This window comes from Epinephelus lanceolatus, chromosome 10 (assembly GCF_041903045.1).
Source record: "Epinephelus lanceolatus isolate andai-2023 chromosome 10, ASM4190304v1, whole genome shotgun sequence".
NCBI lineage: Eukaryota > Metazoa > Chordata > Actinopteri > Perciformes > Serranidae > Epinephelus > Epinephelus lanceolatus.
In genome coordinates, this window is record NC_135743.1 from 42,087,616 (window position 1) to 42,103,819 (window position 16,204).

General features: G+C 40.0%; 1 protein-coding gene across 1 annotated transcript in view; it reads right to left on the reverse strand.

Moving 5' to 3' along the window:
• Positions 1-1,242: 1,242 nt before the first annotated feature.
• Positions 1,243-16,204, reverse strand: part of popdc1 (popeye domain cAMP effector 1) — a 42,935-nt gene continuing 27,973 nt past the window's right edge. Inside the window, exons 4-10 of the mRNA XM_078171233.1 lie at positions 15,540-15,780; positions 13,466-13,590; positions 9,733-9,920; positions 8,734-8,842; positions 7,849-8,016; positions 7,545-7,686; positions 1,243-2,652 (exon numbers count right to left, since the gene is read on the reverse strand). Of these exons, the coding sequence (XP_078027359.1) occupies positions 2,537-2,652; positions 7,545-7,686; positions 7,849-8,016; positions 8,734-8,842; positions 9,733-9,920; positions 13,466-13,590; positions 15,540-15,780 (1,089 nt within the window). The 3' untranslated portion in view covers positions 1,243-2,536. The remainder of the gene's footprint in view (positions 2,653-7,544; positions 7,687-7,848; positions 8,017-8,733; positions 8,843-9,732; positions 9,921-13,465; positions 13,591-15,539; positions 15,781-16,204) is intronic.

A 16,204-nucleotide genomic window follows, 5' to 3' on the forward strand; every position in this document is an offset into this window, starting at 1 on the left:
TGCTCCAAGAAAGGAAAATGAGATGTCTGGCAATCAATGAGGTGAATGCTATGATCACAGCAACCAGACTGTGCCTAGCACAAGGAGAGGAGGTATGTACTAAATGAAGTACATCCTCCCGTAGGTCATCTGTCACCGGCTTCTTGGGGTGAGTGAGGGACAGTATCACGTATTGTGTTATGAAGAGTAGAGATTAGACCCCTGCAATGTGGGGATTGTGAGAGAATAGGATATACTGTGTTATGTGTTGGAAAGTCAGGGAAGGAGGTAATACTTTTCCAGACAAATGCCTAATTTGAAAAGATCAAAAATAATTGAGAATTTGGTAAATCAAATAGCTGGGAAAGTTGTGCAAATGAGCCAACACAGTCTGGTCTGGTTGGATGGCTGCATTGTCCATCTGTAAAAGACTTTGCTACCACATGCAGGTTATTTGGCACTAATGAAGTGGGAAGTAAGTAAGTAAGTAAGTAAGTAAAACTTAATAAAATCACAACAACCATACAATTATAAAATGAAAGCATGTAATAAAAACAGTACAGTAAACATGTACTATGTTAACCATGTTCATATTCCTACAGCTAAAGAACAGAAGATGTTACATATAGGCATATATTTAACACTCACCCACTGCAAGAGTCTATCATACATATTGTTCATGTGTGTTGTTCTAAGGTAACTGACAAAGATAATGAAAGACTGCTACTGCTTTTGCATAGACAACATGCTGTCATAATTATGCTAAAGCAGGGATGCTTTGCCACTTTTGCAAAACGACAAGAGGCCAGGGGCCAGTCAGCAGCCCACACATGTCAGGTGTACACAGAGGCATTTCAAGGATTTGAAGACAGTTCCATCCCCAGCACCTTTTTTTTTGATAAACAAGCCACATTTTAACTTTTTTTTTTATCTTCATTGTGAAATAGAAAATGGCTGGGAGGCCACTTGGCACCCTATGTTGGGCTAAGGTCAGTATAAGATAAGATAGGATAAGATATACTTTATTGATCCCCCAGGGGGGAAATTCAAGTATCACAGCAACACAAGACAAAATCAAAGGACATTAAATAGAATAAGATTAAAGAGAAAAAATAAAAAAAATTAAAGATAATAATTGATAAATAAAAGATGAAATAAAGTTGCTACATCATCTCATCATCTGGAAAAGATAGAGATGAGAAGAAGAAAGAAGAGATAATTACTGAATATAAAGATTTGACACACAGCAAACACACAGACAAATCTTTTTTCTTTAAATGTTTATTTAACACCCAAAGTGCACTTCTGTTTCAAACATTTTAAAAAGAATACATTGTTAAATAAAATAATATTTCCAAAGAAAATCCTCACTAACAAAGATTAAGATGTGAAAGTTATGAAATGTGAGCTTGTGGATAAAACAGGAAAATGTTTGTCTACATAATCAAAAACATAATAATGGATTTGCATCAGTGCTGACCAGTTATGTTTTTCAGAAACAATTTGAAGAGTTTATATAGATCTGTCACTTATGAGCAGCTGTTAGAGCCTGACCAGTGCAGGATTTCTGAGACAGATTTAGATAATTATATTTGAGAATTGAAAGCTGCACTGATCAATGTCTTCACATTATCAATAGATCCAATAACTGTATGTAATGTGAACACTCTTTATGATGAACACACAAAGAATTATCCCAATCCTGCCATTCCCCTCAGCTCTACAGAGATTTATAGCATTTTTTAGCTCATCATTTTGGTTTTCCAGCTCCCATTTTTATATTTGGTTCAGTCTCAGTATTCTCATCAGCCTTGTTTCCAACAGGCAGCTGTTTTCCGTGGAAAAAGCTCTAAGGGACCTCACTATTTATGAAGGGGGCATGTCAAATAATGTTTTAAGCACCGGGGAGGGATTTGTTTGTTACTTTGGCTTGAGGGAGGGGCATACAAATTTAAATGGTTGTATTTTGTTTTGAGTTCTAAAAAAAAACATGCCTTCATGTTTTCTTTAAAAATCTAAAGAAAATATTAAAACAGTTGACCTTAGATTGGAAGGCATGTGTTATTTGTGTCTGTTCGATGGGCTATTGCTAGCAAACAATGGTCATCACAAAGCCTTTGTAAGGTGATAATATGTCCATTATGTGTTTTACAGCATGATCTGCTGCTCACAAGTGGTCAAGGAAATCAATTAAGGTAGCTTTAAAAAACTGATAATAATATATCTGCCTTTTTTTTTTTTTACATAAACACATAAACAAAGCAGATATGCACATTCTGCAACATTTTACATTTAAAAGTAAAAAATAATCTTGCCAGTGCTCTGTGGTGGACAAACTATGTACTGGAGACATTTGTTTCTAAATGACCTTAAACATATCTTTAACATTTCTGTACTGACATCTGTTGCCAACATATAGGCAGATCTAAGTTCACTGAGAAAATGGCACAGATGATGATTTCCCTCATGCCTGTGTATCAATCAGGCTCTTGTTTGGTTGCAGAGCTAACAGACCTATATAATAGAAATTTCATCCTATATATTCTTGCAGTGCTAGCTACATTTCATCAGTGGAAGTGCTGGGTATATTACAAGACTCTTCGAAGACGTCATCCTCCATGCCTTCCTCTATGGGTTTCATCTTTGAGGAGGCCTTGGTGCCTGGTGATTTTTCTAAAAAAACAAAACAAAAAAAAAAAGATTATCCGGGCTCAATAACCAGCAGAATTACTCACATGTCACAAAGGACACAGTTATCACATTTATAATCAAATGTGCATTCATACACACAGAGACACACACACCCCAGAGCCCAACACAGGATGAGTGGCTGAACAGATAATGTAAAACTAGAAAAAGCCCTGTGAATGTGTTTCCATTACCACTAACAGCTACTGCATTAGAGCCCTTCTGCTGAAGAGAAACTGAGCCACTCTTCACGGCTAAAAGCATTTTGAAGAATAACACTTTACTACAGGTGCTTTTAGTCTGTATCCAGGCTATGACTGATACAAAAACTGTATTTGGCCTCACAATGTGTTCCCTCCTAATACACATGATGCTTTTACTCTTTTTTCCGAGAATGTTAATGAGTGATGTCACTTGGGTTCAACAAATATGTGTTGTGGAGGGAAGAACTGGTTGCCTAACATCAGACAGAATTATTACCTCCTAACACTCCTTTCCCATTTTCAATCTGACACTGTCCAGTCTTACCAATTTCGATGGAGGAGGGAGTATTTGATTTTCCCTAAACAATCACTAGAAACCCACAAATATGTCTGAATCTAACATAACTTCAGGTCCACACTGATGCATAGCCATGCCAACATAATGGTTTGGACTGGGTAATAAGAGTGGAGCAGAGTGAAGTAAAACAAGATACAATGTTTGGCAATGTAGAGAAGACGTATCGATTTACAACAGCCTTGATAGCAGCGTCTACCTGGTCTATTGCACTTGCCATTGTTGTTGCTTTTTAACAACTTGACAATGACGTTATTCCCACCCCGTGTGGTGATTGGCCAATTTTGTGGCGTGTCTCAAACTTCTAAGGTGAATGTTTCATGTTCTTTGGTAGTACCTTAACACAGATCTAGAAACAGCAAGGTAGAAGTAAGCAGAAATGATTAGTGAATGAAAACAGTATAGTAGAGATACTGAGAAAGAACAGCTCCCTCCTCCATGGAAGCATAGTTTTATTCTGTGGGTATTTATTTCCTGCATTGTGTTGAGTGTTGAATAAGAATTAGGGATCGACCGATATGGTTTTTTCAGAGCCGATGCCAATACCGATTATTATGTAACAGAGATACCGATAGCTGATATTTACAACCGATATACGTCTGCTGTAAAAATCATAGTTGACACAGAATTTAAAAAAAAAACAAAAAAAAACACTGACAAAGCACTACATTCAAATGCAATTAAGCATATATTTGTTCTGAGAACTTTTCCAGTGAAACAGTACAGCATTTGACAAGTAAACAAATGAATGGAAAATATAAAAGTACTTAAAGAGGTTTAAAGTACTGTAATTAGTAAAACACTGAACAGTAAATGAGTACAACAATGAACAGAAAAATGAAAATGAAAAGTGCAGGGAGCTGCCCATAGCATTTTTAAAAGTTCATATATATATATATATACAGTACAGGCCAAAAGTTTGGACACACCTTCTCATTCAATGCGTTTTCTTTATTTTCATGACTATTTACATTGTAGATTCTCACTGAAGGCATCAAAACTATGAATGAACACATGTGGAGTTATGTACTTAACAAAAAAAGGTGAAATAACTGAAAACATGTTTTATATTCTAGTTTCTTCAAAATAGCCACCCTTTGCTCTGATTACTGCTTTGCACACTCTTGGCATTCTCTCCATGAGCTTCAAGAGGTAGTCACCTGAAATGGTTTTCCAACAGTCTTGAAGGAGTTCCCAGAGGTGTTTAGCACTTGTTGGCCCCTTTGCCTTCACTCTGCGGTCCAGCTCACCCCAAACCATCTCTATTGGGTTCAGGTCCGGTGACTGTGGAGGCCAGGTCATCTGCCGCAGCACTCCATCACTCTCCTTCTTGGTCAAATAGCCCTTACACAGCCTGGAGGTGTGTTTGGGGTCATTGTCCTGTTGAAAAATAAATGATCGTCCAACTAAACGCAAACCGGATGGGATGGCATGTCGCTGCAGGATGCTGTGGTAGCCATGCTGGTTCAGTGTGCCTTCAATTTTGAATAAATCCCCAACAGTGTCACCAGCAAAACACCCCCACACCATCACACCTCCTCCTCCATGCTTCACAGTGGGAACCAGGCATGTGGAATCCATCCGTTCACCTTTTCTGCGTCTCACAAAGACACGGCGGTTGGAACCAAAGATCTCAAATTTGGACTCATCAGACCAAAGCACAGATTTCCACTGGTCTAATGTCCATTCCTTGTGTTTCTTGGCCCAAACAAATCTCTTCTGCTTGTTGCCTCTCCTTAGCAGTGGTTTCCTAGCAGCTATTTGACCATGAAGGCCTGATTGGCGCAGTCTCCTCTTAACAGTTGTTCTAGAGATGGGTCTGCTGCTAGAACTCTGTGTGGCATTCATCTGGTCTCTGATCTGAGCTGCTGTTAACTTGCCATTTCTGAGGCTGGTGACTCGGATGAACTTATCCTCAGAAGCAGAGGTGACTCTTGGTCTTCCTTTCCTGGGTCGGTCCTCATGTGTGCCAGTTTCGTTGTAGCGCTTGATGGTTTTTGCGACTCCACTTGGGGACACATTTAAAGTTTTTGCAATTTTCCGGACTGACTGACCTTCATTTCTTAAAGTAATGATGGCCACTGGTTTTTCTTGAGTTAGCTGATTGGTTCTTGCCATAATATGAATTTTAACAGTTGTCCAATAGGGCTGTCGGCTGTGTATTAACCTGACTTCTGCACAACACAACTGATGGTCCCAACCCCATTGATAAAGCAAGAAATTCCACTAATTAACCCTGATAAGGCACACCTGTGAAGTGGAAACCATTTCAGGTGACTACCTCTTGAAGCTCATGGAGAGAATGCCAAGAGTGTGCAAAGCAGTAATCAGAGCAAAGGGTGGCTATTTTGAAGAAACTAGAATATAAAACATGTTTTCAGTTATTTCACCTTTTTTTGTTAAGTACATAACTCCACATGTGTTCATTCATAGTTTTGATGCCTTCAGTGAGAATCTACAATGTAAATAGTCATGAAAATAAAGAAAATGCATTGAATAAGAAGGTGTGTCCAAACTTTTGGCCTGTACTGTATATATATACTACACAAAAACTACACAACACTGAAAAGGTAAAACGACTTAAACTCAACTCTTGCGCCACCTAGTGGTGTGGTGGAGTCGCTGCATCAAGAGAGGCGGCACTGTAATTATATGTATATATATACCTCACTGTGGCTATATCCATTATTTTATACAGTCTTTGATTTAAGCTCACATATGTGTGTGTGTGTAAATACATATATATACGCATATATATATACGCACTGTAATTATATGTGTGTGTGTATACATATATATATACACACACACATATAATTACAGTGCCGCCTCTCTTGATGCAGCGGCTCCACCACACCACTAGGTGGCGCACGAGTTGAGTTTAAGTCGTTATACCTTTTCAGTGTTGTGTAGTTTTAGAAGAAGAATATGCAGACTTGCAGTAGTGCACAACAACAAGGTTAAAGTTTAATAGAGCACAGGAAACATATGTCTGTAAGTACAAATATATTGCTCTGAGTTTATTTGCGTACGTTATGTACTTGCACTTTATTGTTTGTCATTGTAATGCCGTTGCGGTGCCATTGCTAATTTCTGTTAATGCGTCTAAGAAGATTTCGATTATATGTTAGTATTATGCTAGTGGACCATGCGCTAATTGTTTTTGTGGCACTCATGCCAGCTATATTTTGAGTTAACTTCTGTCTTCTTTTTATTTAGTAAAGGAGCTCCTGGTCATGTTCACTTGATGACAATTAGCCTACATCGTTTTTTTTTTTTTTTTGCCATGGCTCACGGAACAGTCTGCTTCTCCTCCAAGTCTGTGGCGCTGCATGTAGAAGCTTCAGTGTTGATTGGCTATCACTTGTGCTGTGTAACCAATCAGTGTAACCAATCAGTGTAACCAATCAGTGTAACCAATCAGTGGGGCTGTAGGTGGGACATTGTTACACAGCCAAGAGTGGGGACTTCAGGCATAGAGGCGGCTGCATCAGAGCCAAAGCAACGCGTTTTAAAATAAACATATTTTATCGGTGAAAAAAAATGCTCACGCCGATTATCATAAACATGCTGAATATCGGCTGATATTATCGGCCATGCCGATAATTGGTCGGTCCCTAATTAGAATGAAAGCACTGAATTTTCCATGTTTTCATGGATGACTAAACTGAACCTCTGAACTTTTGTGCTCATAGGCCACATTCATGATACACTTAACCGACACTGACTCTTAAGACACAATACAATATTACTGCAATTTTACACCTTTTGCGATATGCTGAGTACTGCGATAACCTATACCCCGTTTCCATCAAAATCAGTGCGTGTACTTGAGTTTTTAAAACACGGGTAAAACGTGATAGACTCCTTTTCCGTTGCCAGCTGACCAGGGCTATGTACAGCTCTGCAGCAGACGAGTGGGCCTATCTGTGTGTGTGTGTGTGTGTGTGTGTGAATTTATTTTTTTTTTTGGTGTGTCACATCGACGTCACGAACAGGCCGGAGAATAGGTAAACACTGTGAGAGGAAAGAAAACTTTATGGTAGTTAATTCTTATTATCTCTTACTTATTCATTCTCTCTTTGAAACTTGGTGCAGACTAATTTGGATCGAAGTTTCTAAACATACTATCTGCAACAGCTTTAAAAGTGCAATTATTTGTACTACTATAAAACATCTGACAATTTTGAGGTTTAGATTTAGATTAAGGAATCAACCAATGGAACACTCTCCTGTAAACTGGTGTGATGTGAGGCACTCTCGGTAACAGTTCCCTGGAAAGACAAGAAAACATGTTAGTGGGTGATACTGTGACTTACGGAGCGATGATCCAGCAGACCCTCCTCGTAGGATCTGGTTAAGGACATCATCAGTGTCACTGGTGCTCGCCATGCTGTTCCTCATCTGCATCATAGACAGCTGAGAGCACAGGCTGGGCTGACGGTCCATCTTCTTCACTGCCTGGGACACATCCACCAACAACATCATCATCATCACCACCATCAGTACAATGAGGCTCACTGTAGCTGTCATACATTATGGTGTTGTTGATGTGTTAATACTTCCAGTGTTTATGCCAATAAAAAGTTTTTCATTATAATTTGAGAGCAGAACTGGACCTACCTTGTCACTGAGTGTGGGGTCATTCAGAGAGTACAGTTTGTTGGTGATGTCTTTGCCGATGAGGTACCTGAACACCTCATTGAGGAAAGTATCTGACTCCAGGAAGTAGGTGAGCCTCTCTCGAGACCAACACAGGAACTTACAGTTCTCCTCTGCCATGATGGTTACCTGGCAATCAAACTCAACATTGGTTTTTCAAGAAATGAGGATTGTATGATCTATTTATGAAACAGAAGGCGCAGCAGGTGGAATCTCATTTTGCCACTGCAGTCATCATGGCTAAATAGTGGTAAGTCTTTAATTGTATTATAATTCTATTTTTCTATTTGTCAAACCTCCGGGGCTCCTCTAATAACCAGTTGAGTCTGGCTCCAAGAGCAAGTCACTATCCACAGACTCTCATGGTAATACGCCCAACTTTACAGCAGAAATAAAAATGTTTACAGTCTGGTACAAAAAAACCCAACAGGTCTCTGTAGCTAAATCAACATTTATGACAACTGTCTGACAACTGGGGGGTCGCTATTTCAGTGTGTTTTTACTTTATGAAAGACTAAGGAGTGAAAATAAATTTATTAGCAATTAGCATTAGCATTTGTAAAATCACAATGCACAATGCTAACCAAGCTATCAGCTATCGTGTGGTTATCTCCACCCTCTCTTCCAAATTTGGTCACTTCTGGCTCCAAAAATCCAAGCTGGCGATGGCAAAAAGGCCATATTTGAGGCTTTAAAACAGGAATCCACAAACCAATGGGTGTCCTCACTGTGGCTATATCCATTATTTTATACAGTCTTTGATTTAAGCTCAGAGATGTGCAACTGAGCAATGAAGGCACGTAACGGGGTTGTTCATGTCACCGATCGATCTGATTTTCTTCTTACCTGGAACTTCTCTCCTCTGTGCATCTCAGTGGACCTGAACTCTGGAGAGTCAATGAATGAATTGGTGTAGATGTTGTGAAGGAAATGGCCTCGGTATGACACCTTCATCCTGTCACACAAAAAATCATAGAAAACTCTGATTCATCTTAAAAAACAAAAATACAATCTCTTTTAAGTGAGCCTTAAATCTTCTTGTGTTAAAAATGTGGCAGGCACTTGGGTTGGTTGGTGATGCCAAAGGACAAAGTCAGTTCAACTCCCAGTTCCTCTAATGGCCATCTAAAGTAAGTCCTTAATTACTCTCAGAACCAGTGGTGAAATGTGAATAAGTACATTTACTTAAGTGCTGTACTTTATTTATGTATTTAATAATTTCATCCTATTAGGCATTTGTGTGAAGTTTTGTCATAATCAGCATATCAGTTCTTGAGTTATGGCCAGCCATTGTTATCGCAGGTGCGGAGGCATAAAAAGTTTCAAATTCACTCTGAAATGTTAAGACCTGCATTAACTGTTAAGATGATTCCAAAATTTTGTAAACTGACTGGCTAAACCATCAGCCTAAACCACTGCTTTGTGCTTATATTCAATATTTTAAATGTATTATATGCTATGCTAGCAAATTATAAAACATCTATTCTACAGATACACTCCAGCTACAGCTCCTTCTCACTGTTACTGTTTTAAAACTCAATCGTGAACTTTGTTAAGTTTCAAAAGATCATGTGAGGTGAGGTGTAATTACAGTCAATTACAGAATTAATCAATTAACCAACCAAACCATAATATCAAGAACAGTAATAAAAAGATATTCCATGCACATTTCCATTCCAGTGAAATCTTGCACTTAGACTTCATTCGCTTCATCTCTGACAAGTAGACAGCTCAGTATTTACAATTTCTATATAATGAATCAATCACTGAGACATATTCAGCACATAGTGAAGGTGGACAACACAGACCAATGGCTGCATCCAAAGTCAGACACACAGTACATACTTTCCTTTGAGCAGAATGCTGAGGCGTTCGTCCACAGAGGTCTTGTCCTCAGCAGCGTAGGCCTGGCCTTTCTTCAGGGTTTGGATGGTGCAGAACTGTCCTGTGAGCCTCTGGAACAGAGACTCCTGCACATGGAGGGGCTCAAACATCCGCTTGTAGACTGAGCGCAGCTCCCTGTCAATCTTAATCTGACAGAGGAGAGCCACTGCCTTAACTCATCGTTCTACTGAAAATCTGACATTAAGTGTGTGTGTGTGTGTGTGTGTGTGTGAGTGTGTGTGGTCTGAAAATAATAGAAAATAAACAATACACATCAGGAGTCACTAAAGTATTGTAATAAACTCACTTGCAGCTTAACAACTACATTGAAACATATTTGAGAATGATTAGGAGGTTGACTTATTATACAAATGAAATACAGTTTCAAACCTAAGTCTTGCACACTGTAGATTCATTCCAGTACCATTGATTGAAACAGTCTGATTAGAGAACATTAGCATAAGCACAAGAGAAAACATTAGCAACAAGATAATTACACAACAACCATAAAAGGGGCTCTATGTGAAATTCAGTGTATGAGTTGTCTGCACACCCTTCACAGCATGGAGGAGGCTGAACCAGGGGCTAGCAGCTAATGTTACTTACTCATAAAGGGAACTAAACAATGGCAACAGTGCTGACAGAGCCAATGCTGTCAACCACGGGCTGATTCAAAGGGCTGGCAGTACACTTCTGCAGTGACACACACCTGATATCAGATGTTACTGCCGTGTGCATGCAGTGCAAAGCAGCCATGATGAGTTAGCAGTTGATACACACATGCGCTAACATGAAGGCATGGCCAAACTGGCTACCATAGCAAACCACAGAGAAGCTCAGATCACAACACATACAGAGTCAGTGTGACTTCATTCTCTGCTCAGGACTCTCTACTCCATTATATCTTTACATAGCAAATTGAAACAGAACCATTAAGGTTAAGTTCAGTCAAAAGATTCGCAACAAGATGAGTTAAAACAACTACTTGCAATATATTATTCTGCAATGTTCTAAAAACCTGCTGGTCCACACCAGTGCAACTAGAAAAGACAGTGTATCATCATCTGTGTATCATTTCCAGCTATTCAGCCTGATTTTGTGGCTGAGTATAATTTATATCTTCTTAAAATATGAATGAGGATAGTGATAGTGAGATACTAGTTGTATTTGTAGTAGTGATGAAACAGTGAAAACCATCAACAAAGCATCAGATGAACTGTATTTATAAGAAATACACCACAATAATATGAATAACCAGTGCCAATTAATCAGTCAATGAGAATGTGTGTGTGTGATGGGGGGGCATAAGCACATGGAGCGAGCAGCAGCAGTGACCCACTGTCCGACACAGGCACACCGTGAGAATGGAAACAGAGGGCTCGGCGGGGATGGAGCATCTGCTGCAGCACGGTTTTGTCTCGTCACCAATCATTGGTCTGAACGGGGCTTAACAAACCAATAACAAGTGCATTTTTCAAATGGTACGTATCAAGGCTAATGATTACTCAGAGGTATGTCATTCATGCATACAATGACTATGTTTACATGCACACTAATATTACACTGATATTCTGAATAAAACAATATTCTGAATATGATACCGGTCATGTGAACAGCATATGCTGTTCAGATGACTTAGGCTTTTTATAGAATGTCACATTTTCCCATCAAGACGTGGGTAAAGCATTCTCTGGACATGCATCTCAGTAAGGGGTGTTTCCACAGTTTGTGGTACTCGGCCTTCTGTTTAAGGTTTGCTTTGTGTGTTTTCATGGCTGCACTGTACCCTACATGAACCACCTTGCCAACTGTTTGGAAGGCTGGGGTAGAGATGCAGGCCCACAAGAAATCAGCCCTTCCTCATTCCAAGGGTGTCAAATACTGCTGCTTTGTCATGTCCCTTCTGCATGTGATATTGACGCCAAATGCACTCTTTAGTATGTTCAAAAGCAGCACTGGGCTTTTAACTAACTTCAATGAATACCCTTCTGCAGCAATACTTGATGCAGAGAGCAACTGACCTGATCCTAGTGAATGGGTCAACGAATCCAGACTTTCATCCAGGAGACCACAGTTCATATATTCCTGTGTGAAGCGTTGCTTTGACATAAAGTTATGCGATTTACATACGGTCGTCACGTGACGTATTTACATTGCATTATTACAGCACCTGTCGTGGTGGTATGATACCCTGCTGGATTTGCTTACCATTTAAATGTAGAGCCAAACCATGATGTGTCTTTCTAAATCTAACCATGTGCTTTTGTTGACATCCCTGATTAGGCAGTAGCATTCCGGAACATCAACTGCAAACAAAGGAGGAGCACGTAATATGTATGTAGCTCGTGACATGCAGACGTGAGAGGACATTTACAGCAGCGATTTGTGAAGACTTGGAATGAGAATGTGTTGCCATTTTACAACATTAACGACGTGTTACAATGAGTTTCAGCTGTGCATCACACAGAGACGCTAAAGGGTGCCCTTTGCATCGTTATGAGATCCGGGAGGTGTGACAAAGCATTGGTATTTGACAACCTGGGAATGAGAACAGGTTGAAGTAAAGCCCACATTTCTGGTCAGAAAGAGAAACACACCTACTTTTAAACTTTATGTAAAGACTTGGATATCAGCAGGTTTTTGGGATCGGAGCAAATACCACAGCACTGACCTTTTCAAGAAGGTGGCTGATTGACTGAAAGAGGAAGGCTGTATTCACATGGTCCAACAAATCCTCCATTGGTGGAAAACCATGTATATATGAGACCTGGATACAGCATTGGAGGTGGAGCTTCGTTCATTCCTATGAAAGTTGTGCATGAAGTCCAAAACCACTCTATTTCCGTGGTATGAAATTACCCGAATGATCAACGCTGCTTCCGCATCACTGTGGAGCTCAGCAGGTGACTTCCAGTTTATCGCTCCGCTAGCTCCAGTGGGGGTAATGTAATTTAAATTTGTGGCTCGTTTAAACGTTCCAAATGTTATCAGACTGAATGGATTAAATCTTGATGGTGGAACAAGTCATTTCGCAGGGCTTGTGACCCTAAAAAAAGTTTATCCACTGATTTATAGACAGCTTTTTCCCAATGTAAGTCTATGGGAAAGTTTTTCTTTTTGGGCCTAATGGCATGACGTAACGGACCACAGGAGTATTAGTGGAATATTTGTTTTCATGAGCCATGTAAACAGCTTGATAGAAATATTGTCTTTTTTGGAATGAGGACAAAAAAGATGAATATTTTGTGCATGTAAATGTAGTCATTGTCTGCACACGCAGGTCAGCTGGAGTGATTAACCAGTAGGCGTGGCACTGACTGATTGGCTCTGACCTAATTACAGGCTTTCCTTCAGTAGTGCTGCTGAACTGAGCAGGTGATCTGCAGTGACTGAGGAGGACAGGTCTCCTGTGTCATTATGAAAAGTCCTGGTCTGATTCTATCAGCCTGCCGGAGGCCCCTCACCTACACATGAATTCTATCTGCATCCCATTAGCATAACGTAGGAGCAGACCCAGGAGGATACGCTGCCTCCTGCCCAGGACAGAGCTGACAAACACTGAGACTCAATACAAATGAACAAACTGTTCCCTCAACACCTGGGGCCCGTATTCCAATTTAGTAAAACACTCAAAAAGCCTGAATGTAAAGCGACTGTTGGGATGTGAATGAGGGCATGCTAATGCAAAACTGACCGGTCTGCGCTTGTACAGGAGGAAGGCCAAGTGCATGAAGTTGACCACCAGGAACACCACGTTCCAAACCATCACATCCAGGTTACACCTGTACAGAGTCGCCCACACGATGAAGAGACCACATCCTGTCAGGGTCAAGACACACAACAATGTGGATTTAGGTGAAGATAAGTCCAGACACATAATGTTAACACTTCAAAGTCTTAATTCAAAAGTAAATACTTAAGTCTGGTTTAATTTATTAAGACAACATTAGTATAGCTAGTGTTGGTGTCATTTCAAAAAGTTAATTTATTGTACTGTGGTTTATTACTGCTGGCTTGTACTAATGAACTCAAAACATCCCTAAACAACAAACAAATTAATTAATAAGGATTCAATCCAGCATGAAACACTGAAAAGTACAGACAAGGACTAAAATTAAAATTAAAAAATAATTAACTAAAAAGTAGCACATCACACAAATAAGGTGGTATGCATAAAAACACTACAACAAACATTTAACAAAACTAATTTCTAGAGCAGTCTACAGCTCTGTTCCTTGTATGCGGAATTGTGGATGATTTAGTCTGGATTTTTCCATTCTTACAACTAGTTTACCTGGAGATGCAGGTTATTGACACCTTGTATGACAACACATAAAGACATCTGTTAGTTATGAATGTTATTCCTAGGGAAGCTCTGAGAGACCAAGTGAATTTTTTTTTTTTTGTTTTGGCGTGCAATTTTGGCCATGCATGTTTTGTGCTTTCCCCCATTGCTTGTGTTGGAGCAATCGTCGACGCCGCCCATGGGGGTCTCAGGCCAAAAGGGCTAAGTGGCAACCACTGGTGGTTGAATTATGCACTAGCTCGGATCTGGGAGACGGTGCTTAATGCGCAGAGACATCAGCCTCAAAATGTCACAGGATGAAAAAAAATTAAATGAATAACCATAAATCAGTCTGTCTTTTTCTTCTGTCATTTCTTCGATTACTAAGTAGACTGCTTATGTGCACCTGTGGGAGTCTAGACATTGCAGACTGGCGGTTTTTGTGTGTAATTTGAAATAACATCCAGCCATTTTGTTGATCTCAAAGGTGTAACTACAACTGCCTTGCAGTTGTTGGCCTCTGCAAACCAGTCAAGTTTCTCTTACAGTTAACATCCATGTCTGTGAAAACATGGATGCTTCACACACATCTTCCTCCTGACAGCACAGAAGATCTATACAATCAGCACAGCTCTAAGTTGAACAGCCAAGATTAATGTCACCAATTCAGTATCTCATCAAATATTTCCCCTTCTGTTCCTGAGATATGACGACCTTTGACCTTCAACCACCAAATTCTAATCAGTTAATTTTTGAGTCCAAGTTGACGAGCCAAATTTGAGGAAATTCCCTCAAGGCATTCTTGAGATATTTCATTCACAAGAGTTGGAAGGACAGATGGACGAACAACCTGTAAACATAATATCTCTGGCCACGGCTGTAGCCATCACAAAGGCATAAAAACTGAAAATATTTAATTCAGGTGCAGCTCATACATTTATATTACATTATGCCCCATCTAGTCTTTGATAAAAAACCCCAGATGTTTGTAAAATTACCTTACAAGATGAACTACTACAGCTCTGTTGGTTTATTCTTCCTCTTTCCTCTATTTCTGTTTCTCTTTAAAACCTTCAGAGACTATCTTGCTCCAAAGCGCAATATAAATACATTAACTGTCAAAATATCCCATAAATCAGGCTGCTTCCTGTCTCCACTCTCCTTCCAAGCAAAAGATAAACATGTTGAAAGTGCTTTTTCCATTCTCTCCTTCCTTTATCTGCCATCTGAGCCTTTTAGGGCCTCAGCTCTGATGAAGAGAGCCCTTTGTGTGCACAACAGTTTCCCAGATCTTCTGAATGTTAACCGACTAAACCAAATCCTCAATCAGCCTGTGGAAATTATTGACAAATACTTAAATGCACTTCTGATCAGAGTGAAGATCAGTTGAGGCTGTGATAAATTTAGTATTAATTAGCAAACATCCCCAGCTTCAGTGTTATCAGCACAGGAATGCTGTCAACAGGGGGCGCTGTGGACGAACCTGTCATCAGGAAGAGGCGCAGCAGGATCATGTGCAGGCCCAGGGTGGTGGGGATGACCAGACCCAGCAGCAGGGACAGGCTCCCCAGATGGAAGAGGATGTGGTGGGCCTGCTCCCATTCCTGGCAGAAGGTGGCATTGAGCTCCACAGTCGGGACTCCTGGAGTGGCCGTGGGGAAGGAGGGCAGCGCAGTGAAGAGGACAGGGGGCAGCTCTGGGGTAGAAGACATCCTGCAGCAGGGTCACCTTGAAAACCAGGGCAAGGCTGGAGATAATGTGAGTGGAGGATGATGAATTGCTAAGGGCGTACAGGAAACATGCTGGTCATGGTGGATTTCTGCTCACTGTTAAAAATGTCTTTTAGTTTGTTTCATCATTGTCCTGTTGGCAGAGATGTTTGAAAGAAACTGGTGTATGCTTTTCAATTATGATCTTTCTGTGAGCCCAAAGTTATTTCTACTTGGTGTGTTTTCATATTTTATGTAAATTAAAGCAGCATTACTTATTTTCTCTGTCACTTTGGAACTGAAAAATCAGCTGCAAACACAACATCAGAGATATTATCACCTTATTAAAGGGAAAAAAAAGACAACTTTTCAACTAGTTCCGCTGTCACAAAGACAACTGCTATCCAAGCTAATATCTGCTAATGCACTAAAAAGTTAG